The following is a 22,749-nucleotide window of genomic DNA, read 5'->3' on the forward strand; positions in this document are numbered from 1 at the left end:
TTTTATGTATAATAAATAAGTTTTTTTATTGTAGTTCATCTATGCCTGCTCCCCCGCATCATCGTTTATCTCGCCCAATGCCATTGGTTCCTGCTGAACCGCCTCCACCTTATACACCACTTTCTGAAAGTATTATGGTAAGCGGATATAAGATTTTAATAATGAATATAATAATGAAGTGTAGTGATGGCATAGTGGTTAGAGTTCTTGCTTAGACCCTCGAGGTCAGCGGTTCAATGCCGGCTCTAGCCCAATAAGCAACATTGATAAGGAAGGAGTCATGAACTTCCTAGTTCAATGCTCTTCTGCGATGCTCTGTGATAAGACTGTAAGGACTTCTGGGAGCACTTTAATAACTACGAAAATATATTTTTTTGACATTTTAATTAAAACTTTTTAAGTGGTGTAAAAAGTATTTTTTTTTTTCTAGTTCCAAACAATTAATGAGCAGACTCCTGCTTCTCTACCTTATAACGGAGAAAAGTATGTATTTTTGTTCTTTGATTGAAATTCTATTACTATATAAAACATCTTCTTAATTTGTTTTTTTGTGTGAATACCATTCTCTAAAATATCTTGTTATTTATTTTTGAAGATTTCAAGCTGTTGCAACTTATCCGGCTGCTAACGCGGAAGAACTTTCTTTCTGTGTTGGTGATATTATTTATGTAATTACGAAGAAAAAAGATGGCTGGTACAAAGGAATGTCTGCGCGGACTGGTTCTATAGGACTATTTCCTTCGAATTTCGTCAAAGTCTGCTCATGATGTATACCACGTGCTGCTTTATTTATTACCCTCCTTCCCTCTCTATCAAATTATCAGGTATGCTTTGGTTATCATTGCAGCTGTTGATGCACTACTTATCAATGTGCTTATCGATTTTTTTATCAATGTAACTATCGATAATATTAGAAGCGTTTCAATAGTGGAATCGCGATAAGTTTATAAATTAAGTTAAATAGTTTAACCTCCTTAGGTAGTAATTTAAACCTTAGTTTTCTCTAAGAGAAAAATTTTCATAGAAGTTATTTTTAACTAGTGTTTTAGATAAGCACACACCTTTAATTTATTTTTAATTATTATTTTACTTTGCAAATTTGTCTTCGCGTTTTATGTGAAGGCTTTTATTTTTCGTTCTCGATTTTTTTTATTATTTTATTTTTTGCGTTTAAGATTGTTCACATTTTGTTTTTTTAATTTTTATTGATATCTCAATTCAACAGTTGAACGCCAAGTTATGTTGGATTAATAGGATACGTTTACTTAAGCAAATTGTAAATTTTATATTTTTAATTTAAAAAAAAAAACTGAAAATATATTTAAAATTTGTTTATTTTTTTTGTGATAAAAATTAGTCAACAATAAAATGAAATCGTAATCGTAATGAAGGGAATTGAATTTTAAAAATGCTTTGAAAAAATGAACAACTTATTAAACAATGAGCTTTAAGAAGTAAATTTAACAATCGAGTGAATGAATATAAAATAAGCGTTGCGGTTTTCCGTTAACTCGAAAATTTTAATTCTTAATTTCCGCTAAAAATCATTAAAATGAAAAAACAAGGTTTTCAAAATTATCAAAAAATATTTCACAAATAAATTAAATTTTTTGTCTTTTTTTTTTTTTTGCATTAAAACGTTTTGATAAATTTGAGCAATTCAACAAAAAATTTTTTTTATCACAGTTCATGTTTTTTATCACAGTTCATGCTTTTTATCACAGTTTCATGTTTACAAAAATAATACGAGATTTATGATAAACGGGACAGAAAGTTGCGTGATCTTGGACATAAAATATTAAATAATCGGCTTGAAAAAATTAATTAAAAAAATATTTTAATGAAAGGCTATTATTGTTTCCGAAACTTTCAAAAACTTATATTAAACAAACGGTTAACATTAATTATTGTGGGTTTAAATAAAACCCGTGTTTTAAATAAAATCTATATAAGAAACCTTGTTTTTCTTTAAAAAAAAATTTTTTTAAGTAAAGCAATCTGTAAGATATGACTGATTGTGTTGTTTTTGACTTTTTTTTATATGGGTACATATCATCCTTATCCACAATAAAATTGCTAAATTGAAACTACTTAAAAACTTGCACAGCATTTTAATTTTCGATGACTTATTGTTTTAGTTACAAAAACATACTGAGACATTTAACACTGACAGAAACCCATTATCTACAGCTGTGTTAGTCAGAAATACTGAATCATGCTGAGTTAAATCAGTCTCTTATTGATCGGTAGCATTAAGTTTAGGCTTGGTATAATTAATAGTAAAAATGTAAAATAAGAGTACGCAATATATTTTAAACAAATAATAAGTAAAAAAATGCACATCATTCACAAGTCGTTTAAGCAATACACGTCACATTCACACAGTTAAGTGTAATTCATCCAATACTTGTATTGCAAAACTTGTTTTCACAAAAGTCTAGATCTTAACACTTAATGATGTAATTTCTTGCTGATAAGCATATGGGAGAAGCAGCATAACTAACATTTTTCCAAGTTTAGTTAGCTCTATAATTTTCATTTCACGTTTGTTTGTATTTTTTTTATTTTTTTTTTTGCACTTCTTTTTTTCTAGTTGGGGTTCACTTTATATTTTTGTTTTTGCTATGGTTTGTGTAAATCTAGAATAAAGAAAATATTTTCTACATCTGAAGATTTTAAACTAACAAGTCAAATCAAATTTTATTTAATCTTTTGTCTTTTAAGCTGATAAATTTAAAAACCCAATTTATGAAAGCATTTGTTCAATAATTGTTTTCAAAACAACCAATATAAAAATCATTATAATAAAAATAAAATTGATACGCTTCAAGGGTTTTTAGTTAATTAGGAGTACTAACTATTGAGCAAATTACATCAGTTACGACTAAAGTTAAGTTTGTCTAAAAAAATTTTAAATCAACACAGATAAACTATAATCTAACTTTATTTAACTATATTATATTAAAAATTGACGTTATTTATTTCGCTTACTTCGCTACATTGAGTTATTGACTAATACACTGATACAAACCCTCGAATAAAAGCTTGTTGCTTTTATGGTTGACTCTCGATATTTCAGACTCTCAGGGGACAGGGAAAAAGTTTGAGAAATCAAGAGATCAGAATATCAAAAAAAGGGATTTAAAATAAGTAATATTGCCCGACTATTTCTAAAGAAAAACACCTTATTTTCCATCTGACAAAAATTATTTACAATAAAAGCAACAATTGTTGGGAAAAATCTTAAACCTGGCATGACATGACGAATTATTTATTTTTTCCAGCCTTATTAGATTCACAAGTTTTAGTGATAGGAATCGTATTTTATTTCCGTATTTAGGGCTGCATAGCGAAGCATTTTGAAGTGTTTTAAAAGCATCTTTCAATTGAACATCAGATAGGCGTGGCGGGGCTTCAATATTTACACCTTCATTAACGCTACCTTCAATTTCACCGTCGTTATTTTTCAAAATTAGGGTCTAAAATCTTAGTATATAATTCAGCAAAAAAAGCTGGTGAAGAGGTGGTTACGACATTGCAATCTACAACCAATATAAGATTACACTGAGAGCGCTTCTTGGAAAAGGATATAATTCTTGCAAACTGTCAAACTTTTCTGTCAAATATTTGAACGGATTATCGCCATCAGCTTCTGTCATCTGCTGGTTTGTTTTGCTAATACCAAATCTTTAAAACAATTGTTTGCAGTCTTTTTTTAATACAGCATTCAAATAAGAAATGAAATCTTTCAGTACTTGAAGAATAAAATTTTTGCAGGGATTTGTTATTATCGACAGCTTTGATACACATGTGCAACATTTTGCCGCAACAATAAACTTTAGGGTTTCATATTATGTCTAATTCCATGGGTAAATGAACAGATGTGGTTTTGGGGAGGGGACGAAGATATATGTTGCTTAGCCATTCAATGGGCAGGGCAGTTATCTAACAGAAGTGCTACTTTCTTGTCCTGAGAATGAAGTGTCCAGCTTTTTTACTACTTTTTTATAAAGGTTATCCAACCTTTTAGCTCATTCTGATACATTTATGGGAGTTGTTTTATATGCTTTAAACATTTTAATGTTTTAGATATGCTTATAAAAAACATTTTTCTCCCCTTGCAATTTTTGCTGCTATGCCTTTTAATCTGGCTATACTTTTTTATTTTCTCCCCGGAACATTACTCTCGTGATAAATAGTACGTTTTGTTTGGTAGGCACTGGTAATATAGGCCAAAGTTAGCATCAAACTTTTAATTTGAAAGCAATGTTGCATATGTATTTTTATTTTATGACGCCGTTGAATCTTTTGCCACGAGGCACTTTTACCTGATACGATTTAAAAGCTGATTCCGTTTCTAAAAAAAAGGAACAGTTTAATTGAATTTTAACTTGAGTTACACGTTTAAAAAATTCATTTCTTTATTATACTTAAATTTAAAAAGATTCGACAAAATAGAACTTACTTTTCTTTGCAATTATGAAACCAACAATCGAATGCTTTTAACTACCCACATGTTCTTGTGAATTTTAGTACTTTTTTTTTCAGTATGATATCATCAACTCATACTCGTCGACTTATTTTTACAAAAACCATTCAAATATGGTCATGTTCTACCAGTACGAGGCTACTTTATGGCTGAATTTGTCCCGGTTCTTCCGTAGGAAAACGCAATGAAAATTTCAGTTTGTATTAGATTAGCGCTGGTGTCCCTTTGTAAAAACCGGGACAATGGCAGCTATATGCTACTTTTGTGCTATTTTTGTGCCATCAATGATTGGTTTTTATTGCTAACCCTGGTTAACATTGTTTATTGGTTGATCTTTTTTTTTTCAAGATATAAAGATTCAAGAAGACATCTCGGTCTTATCACAGAGCATCGCTATTATCAGGAGCATTTAACCAGGAAGTTCACGCCTCCTTCCTTACCTATGTCGCTTATTGGGCTAGAGCTGGCTTCAAATCATGTATTTCTTGGTTCTAAGCCAGAACTTGGTTCCAAACCACTGCATCACGGCTGCTCATAACTAGCTCATAACTATTTTTGATAAAAAGTTTTATTTAAAAACAATAAATTAATTAAATACTTTTCGCAAGTTCGAAAAATAAAAAAATCAATTTTAAAATCAAATTTAAAATATTTAAAACGTATACTTTTGAAAACTTGAATTAAAAAAAAATTGGTCCCGGAAACAAAAATTGAGGTTCAAGAAATTGAGAGGATTTTTAGCTCAAACAAGTAGGTACAAGTGTGTACAATTGACTGGTAAAAAAGTTCAAAATACATAAAAGTTCAAATCATCAGTAGCAAATATACCAAGTTGTTTATGCTTTGTTATTCAACAGCTCTGTGACTGACAATGGCTGTTAAATAAGTAATGCGGTAACTAGTACATTTTTAATAAGCTATCTTTTAGTTTTACATGAGTAAACTTTTCGACGGGTAACTTTTACTAGTTCTTAAGTAAAATTTCACTCAAGTAACTGTACTTAAGTAAAAGCACTTTTACTTAAGTACAGTTATTTTTACTTTTTCCACCTCTAGTTAATTTAAGGGCTCCAAATAAGCTGGGGGCCAGGTGCAGATGCAGCGGTTGCGCCGCCTTAAAGCCGACGCAAGATTGTAGAGGATCACAAAAGGAGTAAAATAAAATAGATAAAATCGTTTAAACATTTAAAAAAACATTGCACAAACACAAAAAAGCAACATTGGGAAGGCGGTGTGAACTTTTTCATTAAATGCTCTTCCACGTCGCTTTGTGACAAGACCCCTAAGCCTTTTTGGAGCATCTTAATTAACAAAAAAATAGAAGAGATTTTAAAAGACACAAGGAAAAACTTAAAACAAAAAAACTCAAATTAGTTTAAACTAAACTTCATGTGTCAAAATATTCTATAACAGCTTTAGTTAACCTATTTAACAAAATATTTGTTGTGTTTTAATATAAACCGGTCTAATTATATAAATGGCGTATCAAATTAGACATACTCGAAGGTCGCATTCAATTATGATGATTATGTAACATCATTTGCCAGTATCAATAAATAGTCTTAGCCTCGTGATTTTGTTGGTAAAAAAAAGTCTCCTTTCCTTTATAAAGTATTTACATACTCTTCTAGATGACGTCATATTAATCTCAACATTAATATTTGAGAAAAACAGTGTTTCAGTTATGCATTTTTACTGCGAAAATTGTTGACGTAAATGTCAAACAACTGAAAAAATAAAAATTATTTTACGTACGAACAGATCTATAAATCTTTTTAACGTAATATTTAAAAAAAAAAGGGAGTCTTTCAAACTAAAATTGTGGAAAGTCAATACCTCCACTTTTCCTCAAACACTTAAGTAACTTAATCTTTGGAAAACATTAAGTTTCTATAAACAGATATTACTCAAAGAAACGAATTTAAAGGTTTATTTTAAGATAATTTAAAAAAGCGCATTGTTTCACGGTTAGTAAGCTTGTTTCACAACATTGAAAAAAAAAATTGTTTAATTACTTTGTTTTAGCTTTTCTAAAGAAGTGAAACAGTATACGACGACTTATTTATTATCTACCCCCAGCTAAGATATTCTAGGACTAACAACTGCTGTGTGCTACGTTAGCTTTTGAATTGCTGAAAAGTTTTATAATTTTATTAAGGGGTTTGCTAAAAATCCTTTCACGAAAGATTTGATACTGAATAGAGTTAGGAACTTAAATTTAGATTGCGTTTTCGATTAACAAAATTGCTTTCTATATAACTGGTGGGGAACTTCTAGTTTACTATGCTAAAATATCATTAAGGGCCAGTCCATGTTTTATTTTGTAAAACTACCTATATATTCATTTTGTACTTATTATGCGTATGCAATACTATCGTAATTTAAAATAGTCTAAATATTTAACAATAGTTTCGCATCAGGGGTGGTGCTAGAAATAAAATGAGGGGGGCGAAAAACTAAAAATCACCCGGTGAAATGCCCGAGCTTACGATTACATTCTTCAAATAACCGATTATAACTTGATTATAGCTTATAAGCTTTTTTTTTTTGAGAGTGCTAACATAGTGCATAAAATAATTTTTTTGTTCAAAACAATAAAATATTAACATGTATCTGTGTAGTAAAATTTGTTTCATTTATTTTATTATAATTTAGGAGGAATAATTTTATATTTGGCTTATGAATTAAAGTAAATTTAGTTTTACGAAATTTAGTGATAGCCATTCGTTCACTAAATTAATTGAATGTTCAGAAACTTCTTTGACAAAAATATCAACAAATAAATAGATATTAAAGGTATCACTATTTCATACTTCATACTTAAAACTAAAAATTTTCATAATTATAAAACTTTATTTATTAGAATTTCTTTTATTCGTTATTATTATCATTATCATCCGGACAATGCTGTATACAATTTAAAAATTCTATTAAATTTTGTGCGGACTTGACTTTGTATTACATTTATTTATACAGGGTTTTCAGAAAAGGATGAAAAATACAAAGAATAATGAAAGAAAAGATTGCTGCCCCATACCAAACCCTAAGTCGATGTAGCAGTACTCTTGTTATATAATATTGTTTTTTCTATTGAAATACTTGGTAGTTTTAAGGGCAATGTGTCAGATTTAGAAGATTTAGAGAGTATATTTGCTTTTAACTGTGTTTAGAATATTTTAATGGCTTTAAACCATTCATTGAGGTTGTCAAATTCACAAATTATGGCGATAAATGTTGCCTTAAAACAAGAGTTGGCAAAAAGATTAAAGTTTAGTATACTAAACGATAAGTAAATATCATTTTAATATAAATAATTAACAATAGGCCCTAGAATAGATCTCTGTGAAACTCCGCAGATAATGTTTTCTAGTTTAGTGAGAGTTTTATCAGAGGATACACGTTGCAATTTTTAAGATAGGAGCAAAACCATTTATAACTATTGTTTTTGACTCAATAATTTTTAAGTTTGTAAAGAACGATTATCATGGTTCACAGTATCTAAAGCTTTTGAGAGCTCAATAAAAAAACCCCAGAAGTATATTAATTTTTTAAAAGTTTATTTAACTAATTTAATTACTGCATGTTCATTTGAGTGCTAATATCATCAAGACATGAGTTTTTGTTTGGTTTTATCGTATTAAAAGCAAACCGAAGTTCATCATGCAATATCTCTAACTCACTTAATGTATGATTTAATTTAAAAATATGATTTAAAATTTATATTTCCTCAAACTCACTTAATGTATGATTTAATTTAAAAATATGATTTAAAATTTATATTTCCTCAAACTCACTTAATGTATGATTTAATTTAAAAATATAATTTAAAATTTATATTTCCTGAAGTTATTTTGCTTGTTACGTTTATTAAAAAGTTATTAAAACCATCTGCAGAATTTTTTTCGCTTAATAATTATTGTTTTTTCATCCTCAGTGTATAAATATTTTGGTAAAGTATTACCAACTTGATGTGTTACTAGGTGTTAAATTAAAGCGTTCTGTCATTGTAAACAATGCTGTTGTTCACGTAGAATAATATTTTGAGCGCGTTTTTTTTTATTGTTTACTCATTGGTTTTTCCATAAATAATATTAAAATTTTTAATTGTTATTGAAGTAAGCTATCAAAAACAAACATAAATAATATTAAAATTTTTAACTATATTAAAGTAAACTATCAAAAACAAACATAAAAGTTCAAAATATAAATTATGCTTATTTACTATTAAAAGATTTCTATATATAAAGATATTTTTAAATATATTTTTAAAACTTTATACAAAATTTCAAAATGTTTCAAAAAGTCATACAACTCAATACAATAATGTCCGTATTAGTGCTTTCATTAACTGAATAGTGAATAATAACACAAGGAAACAACATTTTTGCTACCTGAGATCTATTAAGTTTATTAAGACCATTTTGACCTGCTGATTCCAAATATATCATTGAAAACTGTGTATCACGTCATGTTTTAAAGTTATATTGACATCTTGATTTACCATTTTAGCATTTTATGGTCATTAGAAATACAATGTCAATGCTTCTAAATTTCAATACAATAACTAAAAGTTCTATGTAAATAGAAAAGCAAAAGCAGCTATACAGTATCATATGTACAAATAACTTCAGGCTATTGTAATAAAGTGCATTTTGAAATCAAAAATAACTAGATGACGTTGCCTTTCTTTTGTAATTAGTGTCACACTCTCGCTGTAATCATCATGTTGCTGTCATACCTCCCTTGATATCTGTTTTCCATTGTTGCTGTTTCGTGGTGAAAACGTTCACCCTGTTTGTCTACTGCATCTAGATTGGGTGGGAAGAAACTGAGATGGGAGTAAAAAAAGTGAATTTTTGAGGACATTCTACATCCCATATCCTTGTGTTTTGTTAGTACTCTTTTAACCAACTCTTCATAGTTCTCAGACCTGTGGTTTCCCAAAAAGTTAGAAACCACAGTCACAAATTCATCCCAGGCTGCCAACTAAGCAGGCTGCAGCTGTGTCTTGAAGATGGGATCACGAAAGACTTTACACGAACACACCCGCACTTATTTACTCTTGAAGATAAGCAAAGCCACCCGAATCCTTGTCCAGTACAAAACTTTGAACAGTCCAAGCTTTATATAAGAGGGGAACTAGTATTTTGGTAGGATAAATAAGAGACTCATGTTGTTCATTGTATCTGCCAGGTACATGATTAGTTCTTGCTGTCCAGTCTTTAACTGTATAATGATTTTTGTCGTCACGGCTGTCCCATAGGCATAGAAAGCACATGTACTTTGCGTATCCCAGCTGCAATCCAAGAAGAAGGGACACTACTTTTAGATTCCCACAGAGGCACCAGTTATGATCTATATACTTGATACTTGATCTATATACTTGATCCTGGAGTATACTCACAGTTCAGTTTTCTCGTTAAACCGTTAATGTCAGTACAATAACAGATACTGTCATTCTTGTCATAAAATTTAGCAAGCTGTACATGTCTGCTACAAAAATGTGAATTTGTAGCTCCGCTTTGTAACAAATTCCATTGTTGTAAACGAGATCCAAGCAGTTCTGCCTTCTTCGTTAACCCCAGATCCCGATTAATTCAGCTTGGCCAATAAAATGATCTTTTCATCATCTATAGGTTCATGTGCATCACTCTCCTGCTCCCTGTGACTTTCCTCATCATCATCGTTGCTTTCGCAATCAAGGCATACTGGAGGATTAGGAACTGGATTTTGTTCAACGTGTGGAACAGGTTTTAAAGCAGAGTCACAATTTGGATAATGAATTGCTGATTTGTTTTTCTTGGAGTATCCAGCAATATTTTTCATGCAGAAGTAGCAGTCTGAATGATGATCTCTTGACTCTCGCCATATCATTGGTACCGCAAACGGCATAGGCTTTCTTTTTCCATTGGGTGAGCCCAGCATAACAAACACTGCAACAAATATGTGGTGCCCAGGTTCTGTCTTGATCACAAACTTTGACGCCGAAGTAATGATGATAGGCAACCTTCGCTTTTCTTGTAAGTTGTTTCCGCTGATCACGGGGAGTAAAATGTCCACAGATATAACAAAAATAGTCTGGATGATTCAAGCAACCCCTTTTAACTTTCTTCATATTGTTTTGAAAATACTACACGAACAGACGAAGATAAAAAAAACATAACATTTAAAAGTAAAGTACACAGTACACTAAGTGTACAAAAATATTAAGCAATATAAAAGCTAGCTAGAACATGCCTTATAACCAAAAATGTAAAAGTGATATAACTCAAAAACCTGACGCGATGCAAATATTCTGATTACACCACTGTAATCAGCATGTCAGAATTAATCAGACTGACAGGTTTTTTCTCAGGTAGCAGACCGAATTTTTTTTTGCTTCCTAGTGTAATTAAACTTTGTTTAACAAATAATTGCTTTCGGTCTAAAATTGTGTTCTACTGAGTATTACTATTCGTTAAACGAAGTTTAACAATTAATAACATAATGTATAGCAATAATCGAAATTAAATTCGGTAAATGAAGTTAAATGTTATTACACATGTTTGTCATATATAGGTATACATATTTAATGTAAACACATATTTGTTTAATGATAATAATAATAACAATGATAAACTATGATAATGATAAACAACGATAATGATAAAAGCAATTAAGTAATGAAGAAATAAGTATAAATGACGGTGATCTCAAACAGTAATCAATAAAGTATCTAGGGTAGGCAATCCTAATTCCACAAACCCAACTGTAACACTTGAGTACCTGTCATAGCCAAATAATATTTTAGAACATTTTTTGTAACAAGATTGTAGTTTTAACAGAATATTTAAACTAAAATATTAACATACAAAGGCGTCTTAAATAACTGTATTTTTTTACTTTAGCGGAGCATCTATTAATTTGATAAGATTATTTGAACTCGTATATAGACATTTCATCTCTCCATTTATGTCAGCATTATCAGTTAAATATTTTTTCAATTGTGACGAAAAACGAATTCATATATTTAAAATATCATAAATAACATAACCTCTGGATTCTTAAAAGCAACCGTCTGTTGTAATAAATTTATTACACGCAATTAGCGTATTAATGGCGTTGCAAACGCCTTGCTTAAATTTACAACAATTCAAGTAAAGAAAAACTAGTTTATTCAAAAAATCTTTCTCTATATATATACATAAGGCAGAGTGAGGTATTTGCGAACAGCTGGGAATGCGAATTAAAGACGCCAGTTATACGAAATTAATCATATTTATTGCTTATCAATTTGTCAAATTATTCAGTCACAAACTCTCAAAAACAATTGCTATAAATCTTATTATAAAATAAAAATAAAACCATTGGTGTTCGGAATCACTCTACGTACGTGGGATAATTCCGAACAAACCGGGTAATCACAAAGACCGTTGTGAAAAAACGAATAAAATGCTATTCTAATTATTGTAATAATTAAGTGAAAAACTATATTGTAGTTTTATATTCATCGTAGCTAGAACAGGAATGTTACTCAAGAAAAAAATGGCATGAAATAATCAGAAAACGTTAGAATCAAATTATCGTGAACAACAAATCGCAGTTTCATTACACTACTGCACGTTTGGAACAGAGCACCAGATTCCCTCAACAGGTAAAAAGAAATTGTCAAATATATTTTTCTATTATACTATTTTGACCATGTTCGGAGTTACCCCGCATTTACCATCACCCCACTTCCCCTATGCATGCATGTAGATACATAATAAAAATGGATTTATTTATCAAAAACGCCTATATCTTGATATATATATTTTTTGACTGCAATAAGTAATTCTAAAATGTTTCTTTTCGTGCAAGTTTCTGCATTTAGTTCACACTTTAATCTTCCAAAAATAAATAAAGAAAGAAACTAATTCAAAATATAAATAGCTTTCAAAAAATAATTTTTACTACTTTACTAAAACCTAATGAAAATCATATAATGGGTGCAGTATACAATAGTTTAAGTATAAACCGATACAAATTACTAATAACATTATAAATACCGACAAAAAGCCATTCATACCAATTTTCTAAAACAAAATGTTCAAAGTTTATTCTTTTACGTCTAAAGTTTTCAAATTTTCTTCAATCTTTTCAGTTGTTTTCTTGTTAGATTTTCCTTTTGCATCTTTATTTCCTTCAATAGGGGCTGTTTTAACATACTTTATGAATTCTACATTTCCCATAAAAGGTCTTAATAACTCTGGAACAATAATTCCTTCCTCGGTTTGATTATTTTCAAGAATACAGCAAATAACACGAGTACTCGCACACATAGTTGCATTTAGCATGTGACAGAACTCCGTCTAAAATAAAAATACAAAAATAGAATTAATAGATCCTAGTAAATAAATCAAAACAAATCTAAATAAATTGATTAAATTAAATAAAAAAATATCAAACTAAATAAAAAACCTTGTCATTCATTTTCTTTGTCTGTCCATATCTAACAAGCAGCCGTCGAGCTTGATAATCAGTGCAATTCGAACATGAACATAATTCTCTGAACGCTCCACTACCTGGAAACCATGCTTCAAGATCTAACTTTTTAGCTGCTGCATTATTCAAAGCTCCTACAAAAATGTTGGTTAGAAATTTAATTCAAAAACTAAATACCAATTTTATTATTATCCCACCACCTGGTAACGAACCTGAGACTATTCCAACAATTCTATACGGAATATTTAAGGCTTGGTAAAACTTTTCAGCATTATTAACCATTTCATCTAAATGTTTCCAAGATTCATTATCATGAGGCGAGCATATTACAAATTGTTCAACCTAAAAAGATGAAAAAATATTATTTTGCATTTTACACAATACTTATAAACATTCACATCAAACGCAAGGGAACATCTAACTCCTCTTATAAAACACTAATGTTAGATTAATTTCTATGAGATCACAAGCTTAACCCTTACCACCTGCATTTTTATTTTTAAATTTGAAATAAGCATTAAATTTAAATATGAATAAAAAAAAATTAGAAAAAGTTTCACGTTTTGTTCTAGTCTCACAAGGCGTATTTAAATTTGTTGCGTATAAGGAACTTCTGGCATTAAAAACATTAATTTTAATTTTTGTTTAACGCATTTAACAATGTATATTTTTTATTATTAATTATTAATATTTTTGAAATAATTAAGTTATAAAATGTTTTTAATAAAAATATTCCAAAACCTTTAAACTTTAATCACCATTTTAATATTAATTGAAAAAACAATTAAGAGTTGGTTTCAAAAATAGAACAGCTTTGCATTTTGAATGTAATCTATAAATTAAGACACTGATTAATTTACTAAATAATTTAAATATAATTTAAAAGTGAACTTGATAGTAGGGAGAACATCATTTATGAATGTCTTAATCATTAGGAGTTCTTACCTGTAGCCTGTAAAAATGAAAGAAATGTCAAAAAATGCGTGGGAAATGCTCGATAATAATACTATTAAGATGGTCCATAAAAATCTTAGTGTAAGATGGAGCCATACGTACTCTCATTCTAGTACCATATATTTGTTGATAATATTGCTCATTGAACTTGAAAATTGAGTTGGTAAGTATGGTATCAAGTATAATAGATATGACGTTAAAAGGTGGGCATTTATGAGGTATTTTGTCCTTTGGCGTAACTAAAACAAATGGCCCATGTAAAATTTTACTTAAATATCTTCGTTATGTGGATAATTAGTATAAAGTGAGATGACTTCCGCAGTGATGAACATGAACTCGTGTGAGATGATTATGTATTGTTCATGAATAGAAAGGAATTGGTTGAAATATACAGAAAGTGATTGGACAACAGGTTGCATAAGTACACGATAAAACGCGTCTGATGGTCTGCCACGAGCTGAAACAATAGGGCACAATGGGACATTTGGATTGAGTACTTTCGGTAGATTATAAAAAAGTGGTATACAGCAAGGTAAACTGGGTTGTATGCACGTAACACTTTCTTCATCAATGTTTATTCTCAGTAAAAAGTCAACAAGTGATATGTTGTTTGTTGTATGCAAAATTGGTTCGTATGGTAGGTTTTGTCACCCAATAGCAAATCATTAATCGAATCAGTCATTTGAGAAACACTTCATGTTCATTTTTGACCAAAATTGAGTTTGACAGTTGGCGAAAGACACATCCAATAAACATAAAATATTTGTGGTACAATGATATTAGGATCACCATCACTAAAAAAGAACCTTATTTTTTTAATTTTATAGCAATTAAATAGATTTTATTCTGTATATTTTGTGCAGTCAGGCTGTAACCAAGCCCTGCAGTCAGAACTTGTGTTTCAGGTTCCATGAGTAAATTTTAACAAGAAGATTTAATAAAATAATTCACTTTTAACAAGGACCCCAACAATCAAAGTTCTGCATATAGAGCACTTATAAAATGATCTAAAAATATTGGAGAAAAAATCAAAATAATTTTTTTTTTAAAATAAATGGAGTTATTAGTTATTAAGTTACACCTAATTGTGTAATAAAAATATTTTATGAAAATATTTATAAAAAAAAAATATTTAAATTTAAATTTTTTATACATACATGTTTGAAATGTCATCTTTCTATCTTTTTACAAAATAAAATAACGATTAAACAAAAAACTGATGCATCTCAAAGATTTGTCTTGTAAACAGAACCATAGGTTGTTAAGGGTTATTTTTCTTTTATATATGTTAACCTTTTTCCAAGATTACAAAAGAGGGGGAATTAAAATTCAATGAAATGAAAACTATTTTTTTTCAACTAAAAACCACTCTGATTCTTAAGAGACTTTATTTGCAAAATGCAGTTTGATGTTATGGAGAAAATTATTTTAACTAAAAAATGTTGTAATTTATTTTTTAATAAATGTAAAGTTTGTTCGAATATTATATTAGCTTTTATATATGCTAATTCTTTTTGAAGATTTAGTGTATTTTAATGTTAAGATTATATTAATCGAACTTTAAAAAAATTTTTAAAGTTAGTTTTTATTTTACTATTTTTTAACTTGTATATAACACCAGTTACACATTGTATTTTTAAATTTCACTTAATATACTAACTTTTGCAACATTTTTAAATCTTTTTTTTAAAAAAAAAAAGGAAAATAATTGAATAAAGAAATTATAGATTTATAGAAAGTTAATGGACATTTGGTTTATCATACGTATAAAATTGTAAGTATATGCTGTAAAGCAAATTTAAAAACATGAATTTTTCTCAGACTTAGTAGTACTTTTCTCAAGTACTTTTATCTCTTTAGTTTTCTTTTTTCTCAAGGAGTATTTAACACTTCAATTTAATAAATTCATAAAATTTGAAATCTTTCATAAAATTGATAATTAAGACCAGTTTAAGAGAAAAACTGCTTTTGATTAATTTGACATAAAGATGTTACAGCCGCTTTTCTCACTGATTTTTTTAAAATGTTTATAAAATTATCTGAAAAAAATGTTTGTAAAACTTACTTTTTCAAATTGATGTACACGAAATATACCACGTGTATCTCTTCCATGAGAACCAACTTCTTGCCGAAAACATGAAGATATACCAGCATATTTTTTAGGAAGATCACTAGTGCTCATCCACTCACCACGATGAAATGCAGCAATGGGTTGTTCACTTGTTGCAATTAAATATTTTTCTTCCACTGCAGTGTCATCATCACGCTCGCTACCTTTTCCAATAACCTACACATAACAAATATTTTTTTAAGAAAAAAAAAACGATTTAAATGAAAAAACGTCAACAAAAGTGTATTACTTTTGTTTTAAAATTAATACACATATTTAATAATTTCTTCTCAGATTACAACCATTTAAAAAATAATATTTAATATACTTTGTATTTAGCACAAACAAACAACGCTTGCTAACATATAAAATCGCACTTGTCTCAAAAATTTGGGAGGGAGAAACTATTACTTACTTAACTTTTTGATAAAGACGTTATTGTTGATGACAAAACTTGTTTAATTAAAAAGTTGAAACAAAAAAATGTATTTATATAATTTGTTATATACATACTTTTAATTGATTTTTTTTCATTTGTTTTAAAAATACTTGTTTTTTAAATAAATTTTATTCAAGAGTATTCGTCTTGTAAAAAAAGAAAAAAAGTTTTTTTTGAAATCGCAAATTGCGAAAATAATAACTCCATATATCCATGACATCAATACAAATTCATTTAGTCAAAAAGTACCACTCGTTGCACTTCTATGTTAGGCGGACCGTTGCAAAAGCTAATTGATCATTTATGGGTTTCATTGTCAATGAGGAGTTTTTCTGGTGCAAGGCAACATAGATCCTTGCTGAATTGTATTTAAATTAGCAGCCACATTTGCTTCTGCAGCAATTTAATGTGTTGTTAATGAAGAATTTGAGGCTTGCTACTTCAGCTTTTGCCTATCAAGGTCGCCTAATATTGATATACAGAACTTTTTAATATTACATATGTACAGGGTGTCTGCCACTATTTTAATAATGATTTCCATGATATTTCCATAATCTACTACCTGTTTTTTCTGACCTAATTTAAAATTACTCAGTCAATTACAGAAAAAGGCTTGAATCCTTTTAAAAAAAACGCTCCTCAATTGCAAAAATGTTAACATATAATACATATACAAAGTATCCGATGAATAAAATTTTATATTACATTTATGATATTCAACTTACAAAAATCACATAGGTTTGACGACGAGCCATTTTCCCTGAATTTTCCAAAATTCAACCTGATTTCCCTGATTTTTTTGCAGGTATCTGAATTCCCTGACTTTTACCCATTTTCCTGATTTCACTGATCTGGCAGACATCATGATGTTTGAGGACTATTAATGTAGTTTCTAATAAAAGTTTGGCTGCATTAAGTATCTCTAGCCATGTAACTAAAACAAATGGCCCATTTTTATTAAGTAGAGAGCACTTTTTTCTCATCTGGACTCAACTGTGCAACATGATTTATTAATCAATTTGTTATCTTATACTTAATTAAAAAAACCTAAATTAATAATTATTTAACTTTAAACAACAGTTTTAAGTTAAATAATTATCTGTGATGTTTACTTAAATTAAATATTCATAAATTTGGTTTGTAAACAAGACATTTGTAGTAAAAGTTTGTTGTAAATGTTTGCAATAAATTTGTTGCATTAAAAAAATTATATTTTTAAACTAAAAATTTAGGTAAACTAAAAATAAGTTTTTTAATGATCATTATTCCAGTGTTGGTCCTAGCATTATTATATAATATAAAATTATTTTAAGTTCTTGTGATAACTGAGTTTAAAATTTTGAGGGGTTCATTACCTTATAAAGCTCCTCATCGAATTGGCTCAATTGTGCAACCTCTTGCATTACTTCTTTCCTCATAAAAAAAGGTGTATAAATAGGTGTATACCCACTTCCCACTAAAGTTTGTAAAGCAAGATTGATTAAAGCTTGCTGTAGTAAAACTCCTGGACCCTAATAAAATAAAGAAAGTCTAATAAAAAAAAAAACAACAACATTAAATTAAAATAGTTAGAGTTGAATATATATATATATATATATATATATATATATATATATATATATATATATATATATATATATATATATATATATATATATATATATATAGTATTGAATTCCAAAATTACTTTTAAAAAATATCCTCTATTGCCAGCTACATTAGCACCTCTTTCATAATCAACTCCATCAATCATTGCAAGTAAGTCAACATGAGAAAACTTCTTCTTTGTAGTACAGTCTCCAACCACACGAACTATTTCATTCTCTTCCTATTTAAAAACATAGAGCTATTAAAGTATAAATAATGATAGAAAAAAAAAAAAAAACTCTATCATTACACACTTCATTAATTTGTAACAAAGTCGATACTTCACTTTTTTCCTAAAACTAAAGTTAAACTTTATCGAATCATTTATTTTTACCATTATATCTTCATTGATTTGTAAGATAGTTAACACTTCACTTTATTTTTTAAGCTACATATTTATACTTAAATATAGTTAAACTTTAACAAAAAAAAGCTTTAGCCAATAAGACAATTTTTAAAAAATTAATATAAATAATTACTGAAGAAAACTAAAAAAATATATCTAAAATAAAAAAAAATAAAAAACAAAATTTAGATGCTTAACTGTTTGATATCTTTTTAAAGATTCAGCAAATTTGGAGTTTTTAACATTTTAATTATGAAAGATATTAAATTAAATCTGCATGAAAATTTAAAAATGAAAGCACACTAAACTAAAACTATATTTAATAAACAAAATACAAGCAACTTTATCATATATTTATAAATTTGAAACTACAACTTCCTTTTTCTCTATACCGGTATGAAAGTATTATAAAAAATAACTTTTTTTTTGCAATCTCTAGTTACTTTTGATAGCTTAGACTAAAATAAAAATTGTAATACCGATAAGCTTTATATATCAATAAAACAATACAACTTTTATTAAATATCATTTTTCAAAAGGTAGCTTCGTAGAAAGCTTAAACTATCCAACGTCTTGTCTCCTAATCGAGATCTAATTTTAGAACAAATTAGTCCAACTCCTAAAAATACTCTTTCAGGTTCAACACTTGTTGAAGGAATGGTCATCAAATAGTCAAAAACTATTTGAATATACTTCCCTCATATATTTTCTTGTCGAAAGTACTCTCACTCTTTTTTTACAAGCTCTTTTAGACCTTTTGTCACTTTCTTCTAAAACAGTTATTCACTTATTCTTGCATTATTGTACAAAATATTTTCTACAATGTCAACAATATTTTTAATAATTAAGGCTTTACTGCTGATATTAAAAATACCATAGTTGTCTTTAACAGAAATAATAACATTTGGGTCTGTTATATAGTGTAACACGTCTGAAAACATCATTCTTCTTTCTTTAATACAACTTATTAACTCATTTTTTAGAGCAATACCTAAAAAAGTGTTTTGGTTACTTAACTCATCTAACATAAATTTTAATGTAAGATCAGCTACATATAAACTAACCTTTTTAAAGCAGAGTGTTTCAATGGCCAACCTAATTGGTTGCAAGCTTGATATTATATTTGAAAGTAATTTTATTTCACGTTCATTAAAATCAATGTCAGATTTTAAATTTATCAGACTTTTTCAAACAGCATCTTCAAGTTTTAAAAATCTTTCCAGCATGTTTAATAAACTACTCCATTTAGTTTTACAGTCTAAAATTAAAGAAAACTCTTTTCAGACAGTTTCTTTAACATATTTTTGCAGTAGTTGATCATTTTTGGTTGGCAATTTTCTGAAAAGTTTTACAACTTTCCTAATTTTTGTAATTAAAGAATTTAGCTCTGTGTTTAGTAGAACAAGTTGGATAGTGTCGATATCTTCATGGTCTACTTCAAAACTTTCAAGTCCAATTTCCAAATAATCAGAATTAACATTAAGTAATGCATTACCATCATGTTCATAAATATCTTGTACATCTGTTGAACTAGTAAGTACTTTTATGATTGCCAATTGTAGGCCATGTACGATACATAACTGATGGTTTTTATTAAATAACTTTACCATTTTCTTGTTAACGACAGCTTTGTCTGATGTTATGCACACAATATTTGACAAAGCTATATTAAAATCTTTAATTTTCTTTTCAATTAGTTCTGCGCATACCTTAGCAAGTGCGGATCCATGAATCCGAGTCAATGCAAGATTCCAAAAATTACCATCATTTCCATGAATAAAAATATTTAGATACCGACAGTTTTTATCTGATGTCCATACATCTGTGGTAAGGCTATAAGCTTTTTTAATGAGCTTATTCTGTGAAATTTGCTTTACAACTTCTTTCCTTATTTCATCTGCATAACCCATTACTTTTTTGTGAACAGTTTTAGGCAATGGTGGTAACTCTATGCACCTTTTTGGTTTTAGTAACATCTTTAAATCTTCAGATGTAAAAAATTAATTTAAAGGAATGCCATTTGTGCAATCATTCTTGAAAGAACAGCTTCAAGAGATTCGTCTCTTTTTTTTTGATAATTTTTTGAAGTAACTTTTGATGTTATTGCAACTGCCAGTTCATTTGCGCATTCTTCTATATTTCTTTTTAACACATTAATTTTATGTTAACTCTTTTGATGGGCATGTAAACCATTAGTACTTCCACATGTTGTTTTAATTCTTTTTGTGCATTGTTTACATATGTCTATATCTCGTTTCTGTATGATTATAGTAGTTCCAAATTGAACTTTTATCCATTAAAAGGTCTTTAAAACAATTTTTAAAGCAAAATTAAAAAAAAAAAAAAATTATCTTTAACGATAAAAAATTTGCAAAACAAGCCAACATCTATTTCAAACATTTAATAAGAGTTGTTAAGTTTATTCAAGCAATAAGTTCAAACAAAAGAATGCTATACACCTTTATACTTTTAATTTTTAATATATTGACAAGAAAAAAATATATTCAATATTTATAGTACTTTCTTTATAAGATAAAAATATTCAGCAATTAGGAAAACAATCCTTACATAGCAAAAAGCTTGACTTACCGGTAAATTACATGAACTTACCTGTAAAAAACGTGAGCCAAATTTATATATTTACCAGTAAACCGATATCACAATCCCTACTGGAAATGCTTCCAGTCTTTAAATTTTAACTTTTTAAAAATTGTAATTTATACTGATCTTGAATTATGATATAAAATCTATTTATAAAACCGTATTATTACTATTTTTATTATTATTAAAAACTATAATATTTTAATTTAAACTATAATATTTTAATTTATTTTATAAAACATCAGATAAAACTAGAAAAACAAAACATACAGTATGATATAATATTAAAAAATAACTGCAAATCTCAAGTCTAAAGTAATTCAGCGGTGATCAATTATTTTAAATGAAAAAACTTGTGAAATAAAATATAAAATACTTTTTTATCTTATTTAAATCTTATTCAATATTTTCTTACAAATTAAATGCTTGTAACTCTTTAGCATATATATATATATATATATATATATATATATATATATATATATATATATATATATATATATATATATATATATATAAACTTTTTATAACTATTTTAAAACAAAACAAAAAACTCTAATAACTTATTTTAAAATATATTTTTTATATTTTTTTAAATTTAATTTTTAAATAAATTATTCCTCGAAGTTTCCCCCTAAACAAAATTGATTTTAATGTTTCATACAATGCGCAAATAGCTTTAGTATAATTTTTTATTAGTTAATTTTTAAATTACTGTGCAAATTTTTCGGACCCTAAGTTATTATTATTTTTTTCCTATAACTTTTTTAAATTTATAATCCTTAAGTTGCCTGGTGTTTAAACAAACAATAATTGAAAACATGTAAGTTTTGGCTGTTATTATTTTTGTTTTTTCATTAAATTATGTAATATGATATTTTGACAATTTCATTAAGACAGTGTTCAGGGTTTTTAATTAACAAAGAATTTGATGACCAGAAATATTTCCAGATATTGCAATTCGTAATCACTTAATTTGAGCCTTGCTCTCTTTTAATTTTGCTACATAATAATGCCAAAGCTAATTTTGTGGATCAATACTTTTAAAAACTAAATTGCAGACTTGGTCAGTAAGGCATGTGATCACATGCCATTACATGACCATGCAAATAATATTTTGTTTTGAGGATTTGATTGTGGCTATTAACATATTATTAAAATGCTAAATAAAAAAGATTCTGAATTATACCTATTTTTTAATCTTGAATGATGTTTTTATATTACTTTTAAATCTTGAATAATGTTTCTATATTAGCTAATTGTTTTAAAATAAGTTGAAAGTTGTACATAATTTTTTAAATTTATATTATACAAATTATATAAGTATGCATTTCTTATTATAAATGTTATTTAAAATAAAAAAAATTGTTTTTATAAACAATGACTTTCTTAGTCAACTTAAAGTCTCTTTAAAAACCTTATCTAATAATCATTAAAGTAATACACTTAAAATGATAAATTCAAGCACTTTTAATTACTAAGAGTTTTAGTATATGATGCCATTGATTTTTTTTGTTTGTTTGCATAATCGATCTTTTAAATGAAAAAAAAGTCAATGACGTCATGTACTAAAACTCTCAGGAATAAAACACCTTTGAATAAATTATCAACTCTGTAGATTGTGGCGTATATTATGAAGACTATATGGCCTACAACAAAACGCAGGTGAACTTCAAAGAAAAAAAAAAAAAAATTAGTTT

The 22,749-nt window shown here is 27.9% G+C and overlaps 2 protein-coding genes across 3 annotated transcripts in view; one reads left to right on the forward strand and one right to left on the reverse strand.

Moving 5' to 3' along the window:
* The window catches only part of LOC100211594 (E3 ubiquitin-protein ligase SH3RF3), a 6,045-nt gene extending 4,718 nt beyond the window's left edge, over positions 1–1,327 (forward strand). For both annotated transcript variants that reach the window (XM_065812707.1, XM_065812708.1), the window contains exons 11-13: positions 35–137; positions 431–483; positions 596–1,327. In XM_065812707.1, the coding sequence (XP_065668779.1) occupies positions 35–137; positions 431–483; positions 596–767 (328 nt within the window). In that variant the 3' untranslated portion in view covers positions 768–1,327. The remainder of the gene's footprint in view (positions 1–34; positions 138–430; positions 484–595) is intronic.
* Positions 1,328–12,384: 11,057 nt separating this feature from the next.
* LOC100199695 (serine--tRNA ligase, cytoplasmic) overlaps positions 12,385–22,749 on the reverse strand; it is a 36,507-nt gene continuing 26,142 nt past the window's right edge. The window contains exons 5-10 of the mRNA XM_065812709.1: positions 18,143–18,283; positions 17,811–17,966; positions 15,972–16,193; positions 13,165–13,294; positions 12,929–13,086; positions 12,385–12,819 (exon numbers count right to left, since the gene is read on the reverse strand). Coding sequence (XP_065668781.1) covers positions 12,565–12,819; positions 12,929–13,086; positions 13,165–13,294; positions 15,972–16,193; positions 17,811–17,966; positions 18,143–18,283 — 1,062 coding nt within the window. The 3' untranslated portion in view covers positions 12,385–12,564. The remainder of the gene's footprint in view (positions 12,820–12,928; positions 13,087–13,164; positions 13,295–15,971; positions 16,194–17,810; positions 17,967–18,142; positions 18,284–22,749) is intronic.

Source organism: Hydra vulgaris, chromosome 12 (genome assembly GCF_038396675.1).
Source record: "Hydra vulgaris chromosome 12, alternate assembly HydraT2T_AEP".
Lineage (NCBI taxonomy): Eukaryota > Metazoa > Cnidaria > Hydrozoa > Anthoathecata > Hydridae > Hydra > Hydra vulgaris.